The 22711-nt window shown below is 49.8% G+C and overlaps 1 protein-coding gene across 4 annotated transcripts; it reads right to left on the bottom strand.

Moving 5' to 3' along the window:
- Positions 1–1279: 1279 nt before the first annotated feature.
- THEM4 (thioesterase superfamily member 4) lies at positions 1280–21693 on the bottom strand. Of its 4 annotated transcripts, none has more exons than XM_038768629.1 (7): positions 21526–21693; positions 12552–12641; positions 10181–10406; positions 7766–7928; positions 5548–5658; positions 4401–4525; positions 1280–1757 (listed from the first exon to the last, which is right to left on the bottom strand). In XM_038768629.1, exons 1-7 carry the CDS (start codon positions 21637–21639, stop codon positions 1720–1722), a joined length of 867 nt encoding a protein of 288 aa, XP_038624557.1. In that variant the 5' UTR covers positions 21640–21693; the 3' UTR covers positions 1280–1719. The 4 variants fall into 4 exon arrangements, with proteins under 4 accessions (XP_038624557.1, XP_038624558.1, XP_038624559.1 ...); XM_038768630.1 differs by having other exon boundaries at positions 10217–10406; positions 21526–21692; XM_038768631.1 differs by lacking the exon at positions 12552–12641 and having other exon boundaries at positions 21526–21692.
- Between the last annotated feature and the right edge of the window lie 1018 nt (positions 21694–22711).

Genomic DNA, 22711 nt, shown 5'->3' on the forward strand with positions numbered 1-22711 from the left:
CTCAGTGGAAAGGGCCCGGGCTCTGGAGTCAGAGGTCGTGGGTTCAAATCCCGGCTCCGCCAACTGCCAGCTCTGTGACTTTGGGCAAGTCCCTTCACTTCTCTGGGCCTCAGTTCCCTCATCTGGAAAATGGGGATTAAGACTGTGAGCCCTCTGTGGGACGATGTGATCACCTTGTAACCTCCCCAGTGCTTAGAACAGTGCTTTGCACATAGTAAGCGCTTAATAATTACCATCATTATTATTAGTATTAAGAAGCAGCCTGGTGTATTGGATAGAGCATGGGCCTGAGAGGCCACCAGTTACCTACCGTCTGACCTTGGGGAAGTCACTTCACATCTCTGTGCCTCAGTTACCTCATCTGTAAAATGGGGATTGAGACTGTTGGCCCCTTGTGGGACAGGGACTGTCTCCAACCCCATCAGAGGAGCAGCGTGGCTCAGTGGAGAAGAGCACAGGCTTTGGAGTCAGAGGTCATGGGTTCGAATCCCAGCTCCGCCACATGTCCGCTGTGTGACCTTGGGCACTTAACTTCTCTGAGCCTCCGTTACCTCATCTGTAAAATGGGGATTAAGACTGTGAGCCCCTTGTGGGACAACTTGATCACCTTGTATCCACCCCCAGCGCTTAGAACAGTGCTCCGCACATAGTAAGCACTCAACAAATGCCATTATTATTATTATTATTATTATTATCTGCTTGTACCCACCTCAGTGCCTGGCACAAGGTAAGTGCTTAACCAATACCACAAAGATTATTATTACCCCCAGTGCTTAGCACGAGGTAAGCACTTAACGGACACCACAATTAATCACGTTGGCAGGTTAGGTGCCCGGGGGAGGAGCTGGGAATGTGGGAAGCCTCCCCTCCAGTCATGGAGCAAACAGGGAAGTGGATGGACAAACAGGAGCTTGGATTCGGCGCTCGGCTCACACCCAGTCGGTCTGGCTGAGGTCCGGGGTTCGGCCCAGTGGGTTTTGGGGACTCCTGGTTTGGGAGTCTAGACTATCTTCTAGACTGTAAGCCCACTGTTGGGTAGGGACCGTCTCTATATGTTGCCAGCTTGGACTTCCCAAGCGCTTAGTACAGTGCTCTGCACACAGTAAGCGCTCAATAAATACAACTGATTGATTGGGAAGCTCAGAACAAGCGCGAGGGGAGCACGCTGCTCCCTCCACCATCCATGTACACGCTCCCCGTATCTTTGAAGACCCCACTCCCACCAGATGTCGAGTTTTTGGAGGAGAACATGAAGGAGTAAAAGACACCACCCCCTCCCCAACTCTCTAGAACATTTTATTATATCCCAACCAACAAAGCTTTGAGCAGCTGCTCCAAAAGGGGGATTTCATTCCCCGTCCACCATCACCCCCAAACTGCTCTGATTTACCTGCCCCTGAGAACGGAAAATAATTTGGGGCGGCCACACCAGTAGCACGCAGGTCCTCACCAGGCTCCAGGTCCCAGTTCCCGGAAAGGCTGGTCTCAGAGTGGCTTCAGAGACATTCCCGCCCCACATTTTCCACTCACGGAGTCCCTCCCCGCCCACCCCGCTGTTTCTCAAATGGGGGGGAAACTGAGTCCACGGCCCGGGTTGGCCCGGAGACGCCGTGGGGTTCCGTCAGCGGGAGGAGCGGGAGAAAATGAGGGAATCAAGAATCTGGTTGGATCGGCCACTTCGGAGGCCCTTTGTGGCGGAGGCAGTCTCTCGCAGTCCCGTCATATCATCTTGTCGGGGTCCAGTTTGACAAAAAGACCTGAAGAGAGAAAGGGGACGTGAAAGGATGATCCCTACCACCTTGCGGGGTGGGGAGGGAGGGCTTTGAGTGCTCAATAAATACCACCGGTTGATTGATTGATGCAGCAGGAGGGAGCGTGGGTACACTCAAAGGCAGGTGGTTGCTCTGGGGACTGGTGGCCCCAGTCAGCCTCCGAAAACTTTAAAAAAAACCGGGCTGGATTCCCCCACCCCCGACCTCCGTGTTTCTGCCTCAGAGGCAGGGGACTGGGCCAGATCATCATCATCAATCGTATTTATTGAGCGCTCACTATGTGCAGAGCACTGGACTAAGCGCTTGGGAAGTCCAAATTGGCAACATCTAGAGACAGTCCCTACCCAACAGCGGGCTCACAGTCTGAAAGGGGGAGACAGAGAACAAAACCAAACATACTAACAAAATAAAATAAATAGAATAGATAGGTACAAGTAAAATAAATACATAAATAGAGAAATATGTACAAACATATATACATCATCATCATCAATCGTATTTATTGAGCGCTTACTATGTGCAGAGCACTGGACTAAGCGCTTGGGAAGTCCAAATTGGCAACATATAGAGACAGTCCCTACCCAACAGTGGGCTCACAGTCTGAAAGGGGGAGACAGAGAACAAAACCAAACATACTAACAAAATAAAATAAATAGAATAGATATGTACAAGTAAAATAAATAGAGTAATAAATATGTACAAGCATATATCCATATATACAGGTGCTGTGGGGAAGGGAAGGAGGTAAGATGGGGGGGATGGAGAGGGGGACGAGGGGGAGAGGAAGGAAGGGGCTCAGTCTGGGAAGGCCTCCTGGAGGAGGTGAGCTCTCAGTAGGGCCTTGAAGGGAGACCTCCTCAGTTCCCTGTGGGGAGCGGCGGGACGGGGTGAGAAGCACGGTGACTTAGCGGACAGAACCTTCTGGGAGTCAGAAGGACCTGGGTTCTAATCCCGGGCCCGCCCCCTGTCTGCTGGGTGACCTTGGGTAAGTCACTTCACTTTTCTGGGCCTCAGTTACCTCATCTGTAAAATGGGGATTAAGAATGTGAGACCAGGGGCTGTGTTCAGCCTAACGTGCATCTACCCCCGTGCTTTGCACATAGTAAGCACTTAACTGCCACCACCCCCTCCCCAACTCTCTAGAACATTTTATTATATCCCAACCAGCAAAGCTTTGAGCAGCTGCTCCAAAAGGGGATTTCATTCCCCTGTCCACCGGGTGACCTTGGGTAAGTCACTTTACTTTTCTGGGCCTCAGTTACCTCATCTGTAAAATGGGGATTAAGAGTGTGAGACCAGGGGCTGTGTTCAGCCTAACTTGCATCTACCCCCGTGCTTTGCACATAGTAAGCACTGAACTGTTATTTTTATTATTGTGAGCGGTTAGGAGAGGAGGTGGGAGGATGATTATCTGGCCTTGTGAGAAGGGTGAACGGGTTTGGCCGGGGGAAACACAGGTGGATTATCCGCAGATTTCAATTATCCAGGCGCGCCCTCAACCCTCAAGGGCAGGAGGGGGGCGGCTGCGTTCATTCTTTGATTATCTGAGCCCTGTGGGGAAGGGTGGGCGGTCGGCGGTGGCCTTATCATCATCATCATCATCAATCGCATTTATTGAGCGCTTACTATGTGCAGAGCACTGGACTAAGCGCTTGGGAAGTCCAAATTGGCAACATCTAGAGACAGTCCCTACCCAACAGTAGGCTCACAGTCTGAAAGGGGGAGACAGAGAACAAAACCAAACATACTAACAAAATAAAATAAATAAAATAGATATGTACAAGTAAAATAAATAAATAAATAGAGTAATAAATATGTACAAACATATATACATCATCATCATCAATTGTATTTATTGAGCGCTTACTATGTGCAGAGCACTGGACTAAGCGCTTGGGAAGTCCAAATTGGCAACATCTAGAGACAGTCCCTACCCAACAGTGGGCTCACAGTCTAAAAGGGGGAGACAGAGAACAAAACCAAACATACTAACAAAATAAAATAAATAGAATAGATATGGACAAGTAAAATAAATAAATAAATAGAGTAATAAATATGTACAAACATATATACATCATCATCATCAATCGTATTTATTGAGCGCTTACTATGTGCAGAGCACTGGACTAAGCGCTTGGGAAGTACAAATTGGTAACATATAGAGACAGTCCCTACCCAACAGTGGGCTCACAGTCTGAAAGGGGGAGACAGAGAACAAAACCAAACATACTAACAAAATAAAATAAATAGAATAGATATGTACAAGTAAAATAAATAAATAAATAGAGTAATAAATATGTACAAACATATATACATCATCATCATCAATCGTATTTATTGAGTGCTTACTATGTGCAGAGCACTGGACTAAGCGCTTGGGAAGTCCAAATTGGCAACATCTAGAGACAGTCCCTACCCAACAGTGGGCTCACAGTCTAAAAGGGGGAGACAGAGAACAAAACCAAACATACTAACAAAATAAAATAAATAGAATAGATATGTACAAGTAAAATAAATAGAGTAATAAATATGTACAAACATATATACATATATACAGGTGCTGTGGGGAAGGGAAGGAGGTAAGATGGGGGGGATGGAGAGGGGGACGAGGGGGAGAGGATGCCTTACTCGTTGCATCGGCGTGGAGGGTCTCCTGGTTGGCACTGAGGATGTGGCAGGTAATGAATATCTTTCGCCCCTCGAGCCGATCCACCCAGCTTTTCAGTACAATGGTCGAGCCAAGAGGGACGGGGCTGTGGGAGACACAAAACGGTGCCGTCGTCAGGCCTTGAGCCCTTCCCGGGCCCCTCCCCGCATCAGTGGGGTGGCAGGGGGGGTGCCCGGGGGGATACCAGGAAGGGAATCAATCAATCAATCAATCAATCAATCGTATTTACTGAGCGCTTACTGTGTGCAGAGCACCGGACTACGCGCTTGGGAAGTCCAAGTTGGCAACATATGGAGACGGTCCCTACCCAACAGTGGGCTCACAGTCTAAAATAATAATAATAATTGGCATTTGTTAAGCGCTTACTATGTGCAAAGCACTGTCCTAAGCGCTGGGGAGGATACAGGGTGATCAGGTTGCCCCACGTGGGGCTCACAGTCTTCATCCCCATTTTACAGATGAGGGAACTGAGGCTCAGAGAAGTTGCCCAAGATCACACAGCAGACATGTGGCGGAGCCGGGATTCGAACCCATGACCTCTGACTCCAAAGCCCATGCTCTTTCCACTGAGCTACGCTGCTTATAATAATAATAATAATGGCATTTATTAAGCGCTTACTGTGTGCAGAGCACTGTTCTAAGCGCTGGGGAGGTTACAAGGTGATCGGGTTGTCCCGGGCAAAGGGGGAGACAGAGAACAAGACCAAACATACTAACAAAATCAAATCAATAGAATAGATACGTACAAGGGAAGCAGCGTGGCTCAGTGGGAAAGAGCCCGGGCTTTGGAGTCAGGGGTCATGGGTTCGAGTCCCGGCTCTCTCACATGTCTGCTGTGTGACCTTGGGCAAGGCACTTCACTTCTCTGAGCCTCGGTTCCCTCATCTGTAAAATGGGGATTAAGACTGTGAGTCCCACATGGGACAATCTCGTCACCTTGTATCCCCCCCCCAGTGCTTAGAACAGTGCTTTGCACGTAGTAAGCGCTTAACAAATACCATCATCATTATTATTATTTAAGTAAAATAAATAAATAAATAGAGTGATAAATATGTACAAACATATATACAGGTGAAGGGAAGGCATCCGGCCGCCTGCCCCTCCTACCTCTTGTAGTTGATGTTGAGGTTGGCGGTCATCACGGCACCGCTGACCAGGACGGCGCAGGTGGCCATGATGCTGTCGACCATGGTTGCGATGGCTCCTCCGTGGACGAACCTGGGGCGCGGGGGGGGGGGGAGAGGGAGTTTTCCGGGGAGCCGGCGGGGAGGAAGTCAATCAATCAATCAATCAATAAATCGCATTTATTGAGCGCTTCCTATGTGCAGAGCACCGTACTAAGCGCTTGGGAAGTACAAATTGGCAACATACGGAGACGGCCCCTACCCAACAGTGGGCTCACAGTCTAAAAGGGGGAGACGGAGAACAACACCAAACATGCCAACAAAATAAATAGAATAGATATGTACGAGTCCAGGTTGGACTTCCCAAGGAAGTCCCAAGAGTGGGATTTCTGGGAAGACAGCTCCCAGTCCCGAGTTGTCTTCTTGGGGCCACCCTCCAGGAATGGACCCTTGACCTCAACTCCATTTCTGACCCCCAGGCTCCCCTCCAGGGATGGGGCCTCGGCCCCCTGCTCTTACTGTCTCTATGTGATGCCAATTTGTACTTCCCAAGCGCTTAGTACAGTGCTCTGCACATAGTAAGCGCTCAATAAATACGATTGATTGATTGATTGATTGTTCTATCTGCTGTATGACCTTGGGTAAGTCATTTAGACTGTGAGCCCACTGTTGGGTAGGGACTGTCTCTCTAATGTTGCCAACTTGGACTTCCCAAGCGCTTAGTACAGTGCCCTGCACGCAGTAAGCGCTCAATAAATACGATTGATTGATTGAACGTCCCCATTCCTCAGTTCCCTCATCTGTAAAATGGGGATTAAGACTGTGAGCCCCGTGAGGGACATGGGCCGTGTCCAAACTGATTGAATTCTACCGATCCCAGCGCTTAGAACAGTGCATGGTATATAGTAATAATAATAATAATGATGGCATTTATTAAGCGCTTACTATGTGCAAAGCACTGTTCTAAGCGCTGGGGAGGATACAAGGTGATCAGGTTGTCCCACATGGGGCTCACAGTCTTCACCCCCATTTTACAGATGAGGTAACTGAGGCACAGAGAAGTGACTTGCCCAAAGTCACCCAGCGGACAATTGGCAGAGCCGGGATTTGAACCCGTGACCTCTGACTCCAAAGCCCGGGCTCTTTTCCACTGAGCCACGCTGCTTCTCTAAGCGCAAGCACTTCAATAAGCACTTAAATATCGAAATTATTATTATTATTCTGACCTCGGGGCTCCCTTCAGGAATGGACTCTTGGCCCCCTGTTCCAGTTCCATCTGCTGAGAGACCTTGGGCAAGTCACTTAATTTCTCCGTGCCTCAGTTCCTTCATCTGTAAAATGGGCCTTGGGCAAGTCATTTAATTTCTCCGTGCCTCAGTTCCTTCATCTGTAAAATGGGGATTAGGACTGCGAGCCCCAGATGGAACACGGACTCTGTCCAACCCGATCAGCTTCTACCTACCCCAGGGCTTAGTACAGTGCTCGACACATAGTAAGTGCCTAACGCCATTATTACGTCACTCAGAGAAGCAGCGTGGCTCAGTGGAAAGAGACCCGGCTTTGGAGTCATCATCATCATCAATCGTATTTATTGAGCGCTTACTATGTGCAGAGCACTGGACTAAGCGCCTGGGAAGTACAAATTGGCAACACATAGAGACAGTCCCTACCCAGCAGTGGGCTCACAGTCTAAAAGGGGGAGACAGAGAACAGAACCAAACATACCAACAAAATAAAATAAATAGGATAGAAATGGACAAGTAAAATAAATAAATAAATAAATAAATAGAGTAATAACTACGTACAACCATATATACATATATACAGGTGCTGTGGGGAAGGGAAGGAGGTAAGATGGGGGGATGGAGAGGGGGACGAGGGGGAGAGGAAGGAAGGGGCTCACAACAGTGGGCTCACAGTCTAAAAGTCAGGGGTTCGAATCCCGGCTCCGCCAATTGTCGGCTGTGTGACTTTGGGCAAGTCACGCCACTTCTCTGGGCCTCAGTTCCCTCATCTGGAAAATGGGGATTAAGACTGTGAGCCCCCCCGTGGGACCACCTGATCTCCTTGCAATCTCCCCCAGCACTTCGTACAGTGCTTTGCACATAGTAAGCGCTTAATAAATGCCATTATTATTATTATTATTGTTATTCTGACCCCAGGGCTCCCTCCAGGAGCGGCCCCCCGGCCCTGGCCCTTACCCCGGGGCTCCCTCCAGGAAAGGGCCGGACTGGAAGAGGCAATCGGCCTTCTGTTGATGGCTGCTGTAGAAGGTGACGTACTCAAAGCCCAGCCCTTCGCCCTGGATGCCGCGGGTGAAGAAGCGCGGTGGCTGCGTGAACTTCGGGGGCTCCACGGACATCTCTGGGAATGGAAGGACACCCGTGAGGCCTGGCTCTGGCCCTCCCCTTCTCCAACCCAATCCCCTTTGCCACTCCTGCCCTCCTCAATAATAATAATAATAATGATGGCATTTATTAAGCGTTTACTATGTGCAAAGCACCGTTCTAAGCACTGGGGAGGTTACAAGGTGATCAGGTTGTCCCTCATGGCGGCAGGGGGGCTCACAGTCTTCATCCCCATTTTCCAGAGGAGGGAACTGAGGCCCAGAGAAGTGACTCGCCCGAAGTCACCCAGCTGACAAGTGGGGGAGCCGGGATTTGAACCCATGACCTCTGACTCCAAAGCCCGGGCTCTTTCCACCGAGCCACGCTGCTTCCTCAATTCTCCCCGCCCTTTCCAACCTGTCTCCCCATCGGCCCGCTGCAGTTTTCACTTGCCCTAAGCCCCCCTTCCCTCTCCCCCGCATCCTTGCGTCACCCCGACTTGCTCCCTTTACTCACCCCCACAGCGCTTATCTCTGGCATTTATCATCATCATCAATCGTATTTATTGAGCGCTTACTGTGTGCAGGGCACTGTACTAAGCGCTTGGGAAGTACAAATTGGCAACATATAGAGACAGTCCCTACCCAACGGCGGGCTCACAGTCTAAAAGGGGGAGACAGAGAACAAAACCAAACATACTAACAAAATAAAATAAATAGAATAGATATGTACAAGTAAAATAGAGTAATAAATATGTACAAACATATATACATATATACATACAGTAAGCGCTTAATAAATGCCATTATTATTTTTATTATTATTAAATATGATTGAATGAATGAATGAAAGCGGGAAAACCATGGCACCTCAGGCTCCCCTGCTGATTGGCTAAGGAGAAGCAGTGTGGCTCAGTGGAAAGAGCACGGGCTTTGGGGTCGAGGTCATGGGTTCAAATCCCTGCTCTGCCAACTGTCAGCTGTGTGGCTTTGGGCAAGTCACTTAACTTCTCTGGGCCTCAGTTCCCTCATCTGGAAAATGGGGATTAAAACTGTGAGCCCCCCATGGGACAACCTGGTAATAATAATAATGGCATTTATTAAGCGCTTACTATGTGCAAAGCACTGTTCTAAGCACTGGGGTAGATACAAGGTGATCAAGTTGTCCCACGTGGGGCTCACAGTCTTCATCCCCATTTTACAGATGGGGTAACTGAGGCCCAGAGAAGTTAAGTTTTAGACTGTTTTAGACTTTAGAAGTTTTAGACTGTGAGCCCACTGTTGGGTAGGGCCTGTCTTTATATGTTGCCAACTTGGACTTCCCAAGCGCTTGGTACAGTGCTCTGCACACAATAAACGCTCAATAAATACGATGGATTGATTGAGTTGCCCAAAGTCACCCGGCTGACAATTGGCAGAGCCGGGGTTTGAACCCGTGACCTGTGACTCCAAAGCCCGGGCTCTCTCCACTGAGCCACGCTGCTTCTCTAGTAGGCGCTTAACAAATGCCATCATTATTAAGGAAGCGCCCCCCTCGCCCCCCAACACCACACCCCGAAGCAGCGTGGCTCACTGGAATGAGCCCGGGCTTTGGAGTCAGAGGTCATGGGTTCAGATCCCGGCTCTGCCAATTGTCAGCTGGGTGACTTTGGGCAAGTCACTTCACTTCTCTGGGCCTCAGTTTACCTCATCTGTAAAATGGGGGTTAAGACTGTGAGCCCCCCGTGGGACAACCTGATCACCTTGTCACCTCCCCAGCGCTTAGAACAGTGCTTTGCACATAGTAAGCGCTTACTAAATGCCATTATTATTATTATTATTATTATTACCGCAGGCTTTCCTTTTTCTCGTTAGACTGTGAGCCCACTGTTGGGTAGGGACTGTCTGTATATGTTGCCAACTTGGACTTCCCAAGCGCTTAGTACAGTGCTCTGCACACAGTAAGCGCTCAATAAATACGATTGATTGATTGATTTTATTTCTTTAGTATGTTTGGTTTTGTTCTCTGTCTCCCCCTTTTGGACTGTGAGCCCACTGTTGGGTAGGGACTGTCTCTAGATGTTGCCAATTTGTACTTCCCAAGCGCTTGGTACAGTGCTCTGCACACAGTAAGCGCTCAATAAATACGATTGATGATGATGATTGAGTCTCGGCAGGCGCGCATGCGCAGCAGCGCGAAGCCACGCCCCCTTCGCCCGGGAGCCGCGCGTGCGCAGCAGCAGGAAGCCACGCCCCCTTTTCGGCCGGACCGCGCGTGCGCGGGGACCCTCCCCGGCCGAGGGAGAAGTGCCTTGGGCGGCCGGGAGGGGGCGGTGTCGACCCGTACTGATGGGCCTGCGGGTGGTGGTGGGGTCCAGTACAGTGTCCTCGACCCCAGGGGTGTAGCAGCAGAAGGAGGGCAGGCGCTCCCAATCGTCGTCCTCACACCGCTCCATGTACTGCGCGTAAAGCCCCCTCAGCTCCCGGCTCCACGAGGCGTTGGGCAGCGAATAGTCCTTGGAGGCAGGGCCCTCCCCCTGGAGAAGCAGAGGGAGGAGATATAATAATCATCACCAGGGCATCTCTCACTGATTCATTCCTTCATTCAATTCCTTCATTCAATCGTATTTACTGAGCGCTTACTGTGTGCGGAGGACTGGACGAAGCCCTTGGGAAGTACAACTTGGGATGGTTTCAAAGAACCATCGCCAGGGAAAGGGATCATCATCATCAGTTGTATTTATCGAGCGCTTACTGTGTGCGGAGCACTGGACGAAGCGCTTGGGAAGTACAAACTGGCAACATATCATCATCATCAATCGTATTTATTGAGCGCTTACTATGTGCACAGCACTGTACTAAGCGCTTGGGAAGGACAAATGGGCAACATCTAGAGACAGTCCCTACCCGACAGTGGGCTCGGCGTATTTACTGAGCGCTTACTGTGTGCGGAGGACTGGACGAAGCGCTTGGGAAGTACGAGTTGGGATGGTTTCAAAGAACCATCGCCAGGGAAAGGGATCATCATCATCGGTTGTATTTACTGAGCGCTTACTGTGTGCGGAGCACTGGACTAAGCGCTTGGGAAGTACAAATTGGCAACATATATTGACAGTCCCTGCCCAACAGTGGGCTCACAGTCTAAAAGGGGGAGACAGAGAACAACACCGAACATGCTGACAAAATAAAATAAATAGAACAGATATGTACAAGTAAAATAGAGTAATAAATATGTACAAACATATATACATATATACAGTTGCTGTGGGGAAGGGAAGGAGGTAAGATGGGGGGGATGGAGAGGGGGACGAGGGGGAGAGGAGGGAAGGGGCTCAGTCTGGGAAGGCCTCCTGGAGGAGGTGAGCTCTAAATGAGAAGCAGCATGGCCTAGTGGAAAGAGCCCAACCTGGGAGTCAGAGGACCTGGGTTCTAATCCCCGCCCCGCCAGCTGTCTCCTGTATGACCTTGGGCAAGTCACTGCACTTCTCTGGGCCTTAGTTCCCTCATCTGCAAAACGGGGAGTCAATACCTTGGTTTTGTTCTCTGTCTCCCCCTTTTAGACCGTGAGCCCACTGTTGGGTAGGGACTGTCTCTAGATGTTGCCAACTTGGACTTCCCAAGCGCTTAGTCCAGTGCTCTGCACACAGTAAGCGCTCAATAAATACGATTGATGATGATGAATACCTGTTCTCCCTCCTACTTAGACTGTGAGCCCCATGTAGGATCTGATTATCTTGTACCTGCCCCAGAGGTCAATGCAGTGCTTGGCACATAATAAACGCTGAAACGCATAATAAACGCTTTTAGACTGGGAGCCCACTGTTGGGTAGGGACTGTCTCTCTATGTTGCCAATTTGTACTTCCCAAGCGCTGAGTACAGTGCTCTGCACATAGTAAGCGCTCAATAAATACGACTGATGATGCTTAAGGAATACTACAATTATTATTATGATTACTATTAAGCTCTGTCCCAGTCAGTCAACATTTATTGAGCACTTACTGTTTGCAGAGCACTGTATTAAATGCTTAGGAGAGTATAATACAGAGTTGGTAGATCCGTTCCCTTCCCTTAAGGAATTTATAGTCTAGAGAGGAGCTAGATGGTCTAGACTGTCTTTCTTGCCCATTCTCTCCCCACTGACGGTTTGATTTCACCTGTCAGGGTCTAGACAGGTTCTCTCGGCCATTCTCTCCCTGTTTGACTTCACCATTCACTCATTCAATCGTATTTATTGAGCGCTTACTGTGTGCAGGGCACTGCACTAAGCGCTTGGGAAGTTGGCAACATATAGAGACGGTCCCTACCCAACAGCGGGCTCACAGTCTAGAAGGGGGAGACAGACATCAAAACGTGTGGACAGGTGTCAAGTCGTCGAACAAACGGAATTTCTGGTTCACTCATTCATTCATTCAAATTTATTGAGCGCTTACTGTGTGCACAGCACTGTACTAAGCGCTCGGGAAGTCCAAGTCGGCAACAGATAGAGACGGTCCTTACCCAACAGCGGGCTCACAGTCTAGAAGAGGGAGACAGACAACAAAACATGTAGACAGTTACCGCCTTCTGAACTCAGAGCACCCTGTAATTGGTTTCTGTCTTATTTTTGACCACTTAGGTCCGTGCAGTAGGCATTTTGCAAAAACAATATGAGAATAAATTCTTCATTTTAGATGCAGCCTACCTGGAAGCACGAGGGGGAGGTAAATGACTTCTGAAGTTCTCTTCTAACTGAATGATCGCATCCGAGGAGGAAGTTCTCCAACTGACAGAACTAAAAGAACTAAAGTTATTTTAGACTGTGAGCCCACTGTTGGGTAGGGACTGTCTCTATATGTTGCCAATTTGTACTTCCCAAGCGCTCAGTCCAGTGCTCTGCACACAGTAAGCGCTCAATAAATACGATTGATGAGGAAACGGTATTAAAGCTAGATGCGCATCATTAACAAAATAAATAGAATAGTAAACATCTAGACAGGCTCTCAGGATGACTCTTTCCCCGCTGAATGTTTGACTTCGCCTTTTAAGACTCAATAAATAAGCGCTCAATAAATATGATTGATGATGATTAAGACAGTCTCTCTCAACCATTCTGCCCCACCGACTGTGCGGCTGCGCCTTTCGTGAGACCACCAGAGCCGAAGATGACGCTAATCCTAACCTGTCCGACCCCTTAATAATAATAATAATAATGATGGCATTTATTAAGCACTCGCTATGTGCAAAGCACTGTTCTAAGCGCTGCGGGGATACAAGGTGATCAGGTTGTCCCCCGTGGGGCTCACAATCTTAACCCCCATTTTACAGATGAGGGAACAGAGGCCCGGAGAAAATAATAATAATAATGCAACTCTCCCCTCTCTGTGTCAGCAGCAGGTGCCAGACCCAAACTGGACAATACTATCTTGTGCCAGGGGCTTTGGACTGAACCGTGGTTGGGGAAGAGTCAGGGATGGAGAGGGGAGAATCAGGGATTTTGGATGGTCATCATCATCATCAATCGTATTTATTGAGCGCTTACTATGTGCAGAGCACTGTACTAAGCGCTTGGGAAGTACAAATTGGCAACATATAGAGACAGTCCCTACCCAACAGTGGGCTCACAGTCTAAAAGGGGGAGACGGAGAACAAAACCAAACATACTAATAAAATAAAATAAGTAGAATAGATATGTACAAATAAAATAAATGAATAGAGTAGTAAATATGTACAAACATATATACATATATACAGGTGCTGTGGGGAAGGGAAGGAGGTAAGATGGGGGGATGGAGAGGGGGATGAGGGGGAGAGGAAGGAAGGGATGGAGAGTCAGGGATGGAGAAGGGAGAGTCAGGTGGGGTGGTCCATGGTGGGTCACTGGAGGGAGAATCAGTGATGGAGAGGGGAAAGCCAGGGGTTCTGGGGCTCAGATGGTCCAGTATAGTGTCCGGCGTACAGAAGGCTCCCAACACAGTGACCTGCTCAGCAGTCAGCACTTAGCAGGTGCCCAATCAATCAATCGTATTTATTGAGCACTTACTATGTGCAGAGCACTGTACCAAGCGCTTGGGAAGTACAAATTGGCAACATATAGAGACGGCCCCTACCCAACAGTGGGCTCACAGTCTAAAAGGGGGAGACAGAGAACAAAACCAAACATACTAACAAAATAAAATAAATAGGATAGATATGTACAAGTAAAATAAATAGAGTAATAAATATGTACAAACATATATACAGGTGCTGTGGGGAAGGGAAGGAGGTAAGATGGGGGGATGGAGAGGGGGAGGAGGGGGAACTCACCATCAGAGTGGTGAGTTGTTCTTTTTTTTTTAATTTTTCTCGTCTGTTCTCGCGGAGGCACCCTCTAGTTCCCGGGTACACTAGGGGGGAAGGAAGGACCGACCGGGTCAGTCCGGGAAAAGGACCTCTCGTCAGGTAGAAGGGAGAGTCAGGTGGGATGGTCCATGGTGGGTCCATGGTGAGTCTTTTAGACTGTGAGCCCACTGTTGGGTAGGGACTGTCTCTATATGTTGCCAATTTGTACTTCCCAAGCGCTTAGTACAGTGCTCTGCACGTAGTAAGCGCTCAATAAATACGATTGATTGATTGATTGGTGGGTCACTGGAGGGAGAATCAGTGATGGAGAGGGGAAAGCCAGGGGTTCTGGGGCTCAGATGGTCCAGTATAGTGTCCGGCGTACAGAAGGCTCCCAACACAGTGACCTGCTCAGCAGTCCGCACTTAGCAGGTGCCCAATAAATACCGTTGACTCCGACTTTGACGGAAGTTGGTGTAGCCACCTGGTAGCCTCAAATTATTCCCTCAGCCGCCCGGAAGCTGTTTCAGACATCTCAAGAGGCTTTTACTTACCCGGATCATTTTCTCCCTAATTATCTCCTTTTATCCGCTCCCCATCCCCAGGAGGCAGGGAGGGAGCAGGTATCATTAGATCCACTTCAAAGAGGAGGAAACTGAGGCCCAGAGAGATCTGGTCACTTGCCTGGGGTCACCCAGCAGGCACAGCTGATACCCCCTACTCTCAGACCCCTGGGGTTTTCTTTCCCTGCTCCCGCCCCCCGAAAAACACCCCTCAAATCCTCGACTTCCAGAAATCATCCATCATCATCATCAATCGTATTTATTGAGCGCTTACTATGTGCAGAGCACTGTACTAAGCGCTTGGGAAGTACAAATTGGCAACATATACAGACAGCCCAATCCCCTGCTTCCAGACCAGGAAAAACAAGGCTCGACTCCTCCCTCCCCTACATAATTATAGTTTATCTCTATTCAGCCCCCACAGTGGCAGGAAGTTTTATTGGGTGATTCCAACCGGAATCACTCTTGCCTACTGTCTTCTACCTCTTGTAATAATAATAATAATAATAATAATAATAATAATAATAATAATGGTATTTGTTAAGCACTTACTATGTGCCAAGCACTGTTCTAAGCGCTGGGGAGGTTACAAGGTGATCAGGTTGTCCCACAGTGGGCTCGCAGTTTTAATCCCCATTTTCCAGATGAGGTCACTGAGGCCCAGAGAAGTGAAGTGACTTGCCCAGAGTCACCCAGCTGACAGGTGGCGGAGCCGGGATTTGAACCCACGACCTCTGACTCCAAAGCCCGGGCTCTTTCCCCTGAGCCAAGCTGCTTCTTGTACTCAGTACAGTGCTCTGCACCTGGTGTGAGAAGCAGCTTGGCCTAGAAGATAGAGCCGGGAAGGACCTGGGTTCTAAACCCAGCTCCGCCACTTGTCTGCTGTGTGGCCCTGGGCAAGTCACTTCCCTGGGCCTCAGTTTCCTCCTCTGTAAAACGGGGATTAAATCTTATTCCCTCCTACCTAGACTGTAAGTCCCATGCGGGAAAAAGGATTGTGTCCAACCTGATTAGCTTCTATCTACCCCAGTGCTTAGAACAGTGTTAGGCACATAATAAGCACTTAAATACCGTGGAAAAAAAAATAACGATGAGCAGAGCACTGTATTAAGTGTTTGGGGAGAGTATCAAGGAGTTAGTAGCAACAGGCAAGTGTGCTGAGCGTGGAACTGTGTCCATTGCCCTGCACACAGAAAGCCCTCAATAAATACTAATACTTGATTGATCGATTATTGGGGAACTCTGCACTACAGAGGAGGAAGACAGACCCTGTCCTCTGGGTATATATATATACATATATATATGTATATATGTTTGTACATATCTATTACTCTATTTATTTATTTATTTTATTTGTACATATCTATTCTATTTATTTTATTTTGTTAGTATGTTTGGTTTTGTTCTCTGTCTCCCCCTTTTAGACTGTGAGCCCACTGTCGGGTAGGGCCTGTCTCTATATGTTGCCAATTTGTACTTCCCAAGCGCTTAGTACAGTGCTCTGCACATAGTAAGCGCTCAATAAATACGACTGATGATGATGATGGGAGTTTACGATCTAAGAAGGATTGTAAGTAGCATGCAAGCAGGCCATGTAGTGTGGCCTAGTGGAGAGAGCCTGGGCCCGAGAGTCGGAAGGAACTGAGATAATAATAATGATAATAATAATAATAATAATTGTGGTATTTCTTAAGCACTCATTATGTGCCAGGCACTGTTATAAGTGCTGGAGTATATAGAAGATAATCAGGTTGAACACAGTCCCTGTCCTGCATGGGGCTCACACTCTTAATCCCCATTTTATACATGAGGTAACTGAGGACCAGAGAAGTGAAGTGACTTGCCCAAGGCCACCCAGCAGACAAGTGGCAGCATCACTTAACTTCTCTGTGCCTTAGTTCCCTCATTTGTAAAATGGGGATTCAGACTGTCAGTTCCCCGTGGGACAACCTGATCACCTTGTAACCTCCCCAACGCTTAGAACAGTGCTTTGCACATAGTAAGTGCTTAATAAATGCCATTATTATTATTATTAAGTGGCAGAGTCCCAATTAGAACCCAGGACCTTTAGACTTCCAGGCCCAAGTCTATCCAAATACACCATCCTGTTGCATCATAAAAGAAGTTCAAGTACAGGTACAAGTAAAAAAAAATATACACATTCATTCAATCATATTTACTGAGCGCTTACTGTGTGCAGAGCACTGTACTAAGCGCTTGAGAAGTCCAAGTTGGCAACACAGAGAGACGGTCCCTACCCAACAGCGGGCTCACAGTCTAGAAGGAGGAGACAGAGAACAAAACAAAACATATTAACAAAATACAATAAATAGAATAGATATCATCATCACCATCATCATCAATCGTATTTACTGAGTGCTTACTGTGTGCAGAGCACTGTATTAAGCGCTTGGGAAGTATAAGTTGGCAACATATAGAGACAGTCTCTACCCAACAGCGGGCTCACAGTCTAGAAGGGGGAGACAGACCACAAAACAAAACATATTAACAAAATACAATAAATAGAATAAACATCATCATCATCATCAATCGTATTTATTGAGCGCTTACTGTGTGCAGAGCACTGTACTAAGCGCTTGGGAAGTACAAGTTGGCAAAATATAGAGACAGTCCCTACCCAACAGCGGGCTCACAGGCTAGAAGGGGGAGACAGACCACAAAACAAAACACATTAACAAAATACAATATATAGAATAAACATCATCATCATCATCAATCGTATTTATTGAGCGCTTACTGTGTGCAGAGCACTGTACTAAGCGCTTGGGAAGTACAAGTTGGCAACATACAGAGACAGTCCCTACCCAACAGTGGGCTCACAGGCTAGAAGGGGGAGACAGACCACAAAACAAAACATATTAACAAAATACAATAAATAGAATAAACATCATCATCATCAATCGTATTTATTGAGCGCTTACTGTGTGCAGAGCACTGTACTAAGCGCTTGGGAAGTCCAAGTTGGCAACATAGAGAGACGGTCCCTACCCAACAGCGGGCTCACAGGCTAGAAGGGGGAGACAGACCACAAAACAAAACATATTAACAAAATACAATAAATAGAATAAACATCATCATCATCATCAATCGTATTTACTGAGCGCTTACTGTGTGCAGAGCACTGTACTAAGCGCTTGGGAAGTACAAGTTGGCAACATATAGAGACAGTCCCGACCCAACAGTGGGCTCACAATCTGAAAGGCTCAAAGTCTAAAATATGTCCAAATAAATAGAGTAATATATACGTCCAAACATATGTACAAATAAATAGGGTAATAAATACGTACAAAATATATACAGGTGGTGTGGGGAAGGGAAGGAGGTAAGGCGGGGGGGATGGGGATGGGGAGGAGGGGGAGAAGAAGGAGGGGGCTCAGTTTGGGAAGGCCTCTACAGAGTTTGATTCCTGGGAGGGGGTGTAATCAGGGAAGACCTCTTGGAGGAGGTGGCATTTTGAAGGAGGGGAGGGACGCCACAGCAGCCCAGATTTGAGCCAGGAACAAAACAGTGGAGACAGAGCGTCTTGAGGGGCTGGCGGGTGTCAGAGGTGGGGATGCCAATTTGTACTTCCCAAGCGCTTAGTACAGTGCTCTGCACATAGTAAGCGCTCAATAAATACGATTGATGATGATGGCCCAGCCTTTTTCGAGACTTAAAACTCCTTCCCCCTCACTGCCTGGCACCTATTAAGGACCTGCTGTTCCGATTAAGCGATTAAATGTTTTCATCCTCAGGTGGGTGGGGGGGCGAGCCAATGGAGAGGCCAGGAGGGGTTTAATCACCCTTAATAATAATAGTGGCTTAATATTAAGCGCTTACTCTGTGCAAAGCACTGTTCTAAGCGCTGGGGAGGTTACAGGGTGATCAGGTTGTCCCACCGGGGGCTCACAGTCTTAATCCCCATTTTACAGATGAGGTAACAGAGGCCCAGAGAAGTTAAGAGACTTGTCCAAAGTCACACAGCTGACAGTTGGCGGAGCTGGGATTTGAACTCATGACCCCTGACTCCAAAGCCCGGGGTCTTTCCACTGAGCCACGCAGTTGAACCCCAACACTCCCCCACCAACACTGGTCCTAAGGGGCTTTCGGACAAGAGAAGCAGTGTGGCTCAGTGGAAAGAGCATGGGCTTTGGAGTTATTCATTCATTCAATCGTATTTATTGAGCGCTTACTGTGTGCAGAGCACTGTACTAAGCGCTTGGGAAGCCCAAGTTGGCAACATATAGAGCCGGTCCCTACCCAACAGTGGGCTCACAGTCTAGAACGGGGAAACAGAGAACAAAACGTATTAACAGAGTCAGAGGTCATGGGTTCAAATCCCCATTCCGCCAATTGCCAGCTGGGTGACTTTGGGCAAGTCACTTCACTTCTCTGTGCCTCAGTTCCCTCATCTGTAAAATGGGGATTAAGACTGTGAGCCCCCCTTGGGAAAACCTGATCACCTTGTAACCTCCCCAGCGCTCAGAACAGTGCTTTGCACATAGTAAGCGCTTAATAAATGCCATTATTATCATTATTATTATTATTAAGTGGGGTGTTTGTGCCACCTCAGGCATGGCGACCCTTGCCCAACCTCTGGATGCAAGACAAGAGGTGGGAGTGCGCCTTCGACCCCGACTAGGGGAATCTTCCCCCATTAGTCTGTATATATGTATACATGTTTGTACGTATTTATTACTCTATTGATTTATTTATTTTACTTGTACCTATCTATTCTATTTATTTTATTTTGTTAATATGTTTGGTTTTGTTCTCTGTCTCCCCCTTCTAGACTGTGAGCCCACTGTTGGGTAGGGACCGTCTCTGTGTGTTGCCAACTTGTATTTCCCAAGCGCTTAGTGCAGTGCTCTGCAAATAATCAATCAATCGTATTTATTGATTATTTATTGTGTGCACAAAGTAAGTGCTCAATAAATACGATTGATTGATTAGTCTGATCCACTGGAGGAGGGGGGGACCCCAAGGGGGGCTAAGGGAGGGGATTAAGGCCCAGGCTTGGGCAGGGGACACTGGCCAGCTGGGGAACAGGGGAGCTGTTGACCTTCCTTAACCCCGACTGTGTACGAATGTGTGTGTATGTACGAATGGGTATAAATGTGTGTATATGAATATATAAGTGCAAGAGTGTGTGAATGTGTGTGTATATGAATAATAATAATAATAATAATAATGTTGGTATTTGTTAAGGGCTTAATATGTGCCAGGCACTGTTCTAGGCGGGGGGGGGGGGGGATACAAGGTCATCAAGGTTGTCGCATGTGGTGCTCACAGTCTTAATCCCCATTTTACAGATGAGGGAACTGAGACCCGGAGAAGCGAAGTGACTCACCCACAGCTGGCAATTGGCAGAGTCGGGATTTGAACCCACGACCTCTGACACCCAAGCCCGGGCTCTTTCCACTGAGCCACGCTTCAGGTGGGTGAGTGTGTGTGTGTGTGTGTGTGTGTGTGTGTGAATATGTATGTATCGCCCCCCTGGTGCTCAGAGGCTCTGGAGTCAGAGGGCATGGGTTCAAATCCCAGCTCCACCGCCTGTCAGCTGTGTGACTTTGGGCAAGTCACTTAGCTTCTCTGTGCCTCAGTTCCCTCGTCTGTAAAATGGGGATTGACTGTGAGCCCCTCGTGGGACAACCTGATCACCTTGTAACCTTCCCAGTGCTTAGAACAGTGCTTTGCACATCATCATCATCATCAATCGTATTTATTGAGCGCTTACTGTGTGCACAGCACTGTACTAAGCGCTTGGGAAGTACAAGTTGGCAACATATAGAGACAGTCCCTACCCAACAGTGGGCTCACAGTCTAAAAGGGGGAGACAGAGAACAAAACCAAACATACTAACAAAGTAAAATAAAATAATAAGCGCTTAATAAATGCCACTATTATGGAGAAGCAGCGTGGCTCACTGGAAAGAGCCCGGGCTTTGGAGTCAGAGTTCATGGGTTCAAATCCCGGCTCTGCCAATTGTCAGTGTGTGACTTTGGGTAAGTCACTTCACTTCTCTGGGCCTCAGTGACCTCATCTGTAAAATGGGGGTTAAGACTGCGAGCCCCACGTGGGACAACCCGATCACCTTGTAACCTCCCCCGCGCTTAGAACAGTGCCCTGCACGTAGTAAGCGCTTAATAAATGCCATCATCATCATCATCAGAACAGTGCTCTGCACATAGTAAGCGCTCTCCCCCTTCTAGACTGTAAGCCCGCTGTTGGGTAGGGGCTGTCTCTATCTGTTGCCGACTTGTACTTCCCAAGCGCTTAGTCCAGTGCTCTGCACATAGTAAGCGCTCAATAAATACGATTGATTGATTGATCGATTATTAGTATAGTAAGCACAGTTAGGAAATAGCGTCATTATGATCGTGGCTCAGTGGAAAGAGCCCGGGCTTTGGAGTCAGAGGTCATCATCATCAATCGTATTTATTGAGCGCTTACTATGTGCAGAGCACTGTACTAAGCGCTTGGGAAGTACAAATTGGCAACATGTAGAGACAGTCCCTACCCAACAGTGGGCTCACAGTCTAAAAGGTCACGGGTTCAAATCCCGGCTCCGCCCGTTGTCAGCTGGGTGACTTTGGGCAGGTCCCTTCACTTCTCTGGGCCTCGGTTCCCTCATCTGTAAAATGGGGATGATGACCGGGAGCCCCCCGTGGGACACCCTGATCCCTTGGTAACCTTCCCAGCGCTCAGACCAGTGCTTTGCACAGAGTAAGCGCTTAATAAATGCCGTCATTCTGATGATGATGATGTGTGAGTGTGTGGGTGGGGGGGACTCACGGACAGAAGTCGGTCTGGCGGCGGGGGTCCCGGGGGTCCCCGTTGTCCGGGGTGGCGGAGGAGGGCGCCGGAGGCCCGGAGGAGGCCGCCTCGTAGCCAGGCAACGGCCTTCATCCCGCGGGGCTCGGGCGGCCTCCGCGCTGACCTCCGGGCTGACCTCCCGCCCGCCGCCCCGGACGGAAGGGGGCGGGGCCGGGACTGACGTAAGGGGCGGGGCGTGACGCAGGGGGCGGGGACGGCCACGGTGGGCGGGGCCTGACGGAATGGGCGGGGCCGTGCCTGACGGGCGGGGCGTGACGTACGGGGCGGGCCCGGGCCCGGGCCCGCCGAGGTGGGCGGGGCCTACGGCAGTGGGCGGGGCCCGGCACGGGGGTCGGGGCCGCGTCTGACGTCATGGGCGGGGCACGACGTGGAGGGCGGCCCCGGACCTGACGCGATGGGCGGGGCCCGACGCAGGGGGCGGGGCCTAATGCACTGCGCGGGACCTGACGCGATGGGCGGGGCCCGGACCTGACGAGGTGGGCGGGGCCCGGGCCCGCCGAGGTGGGCGGGCCTACGGCAGTGGGCGGGGCCCGGCACGGGGGTCGGGGCCGCGTCTGACGTCATGGGCGGGGCACGACGTAGGGGGCGGCCCCGGACCTGACGCGATGGGCGGGGCCCGGGCCCGACGAGGTGGGCGGGGCCTATGGCAGTGGGCGGGGCCCGGCTCGGGGGTCGGGCCCGCGTCTGACGTAATGGGCGGGGCACGACGTAGGGGGCGGCCCCGGACCTGACGCGATGGGCGGGGCCCGGACTTGACGAGATGGGCGGGGCCCGACGCAGGGGGCGGGACCTGACGCAGTGGGCGGGGCCCGGGCCCGACGAGGTGGGCGGGGCCTATGGCAGTGGGCGGGGCCCGGCTCGGGGGTCGGGCCCGCGTCTGACGTCATGGGCGGGGCACGACGTAGGGGGCGGCCCCGGACCTGACGCGATGGGCGGGGCCTGACGCAGGGGGCGGGGCCTAATGCACTGGGCGGGACCTGACGCGATGGGCGGGGCCCGGACCTGACGAGATGGGCGGGGCCCGACGCAGGGGGCGGGACCTGACGCAGTGGGCGGGGCCCGGGCCCGACGAGGGCGGGGCCTACGGCAGTGGGCGGGGCCCGGCTCGGGGGTCGGGCCCGCGTCTGACGTAATGGGCGGGGCA

Source organism: Tachyglossus aculeatus, chromosome Y4, assembly GCF_015852505.1.
Source record: "Tachyglossus aculeatus isolate mTacAcu1 chromosome Y4, mTacAcu1.pri, whole genome shotgun sequence".
Lineage (NCBI taxonomy): Eukaryota > Metazoa > Chordata > Mammalia > Monotremata > Tachyglossidae > Tachyglossus > Tachyglossus aculeatus.

Excerpts from the sequence above, each read along its gene's own strand:
- THEM4 (XM_038768629.1), bottom strand. The coding sequence starts at position 21,639 with ATGAAGGCCGTTGCCTGGCTACGAGGCGGCCTCCTCCGGGCCTCCGGC. Across the intron at positions 5,659-7,765 it reads TTCCTGGAGGGAGCCCCGGG|GTTCGTCCACGGAGGAGCCA; the intron begins GTAAGGGCCAGG and ends CCCGCGCCCCAG. Across the intron at positions 4,526-5,547 it reads CTCAACATCAACTACAAGAG|CCCCGTCCCTCTTGGCTCGA; the intron begins GTAGGAGGGGCA and ends TGTCTCCCACAG.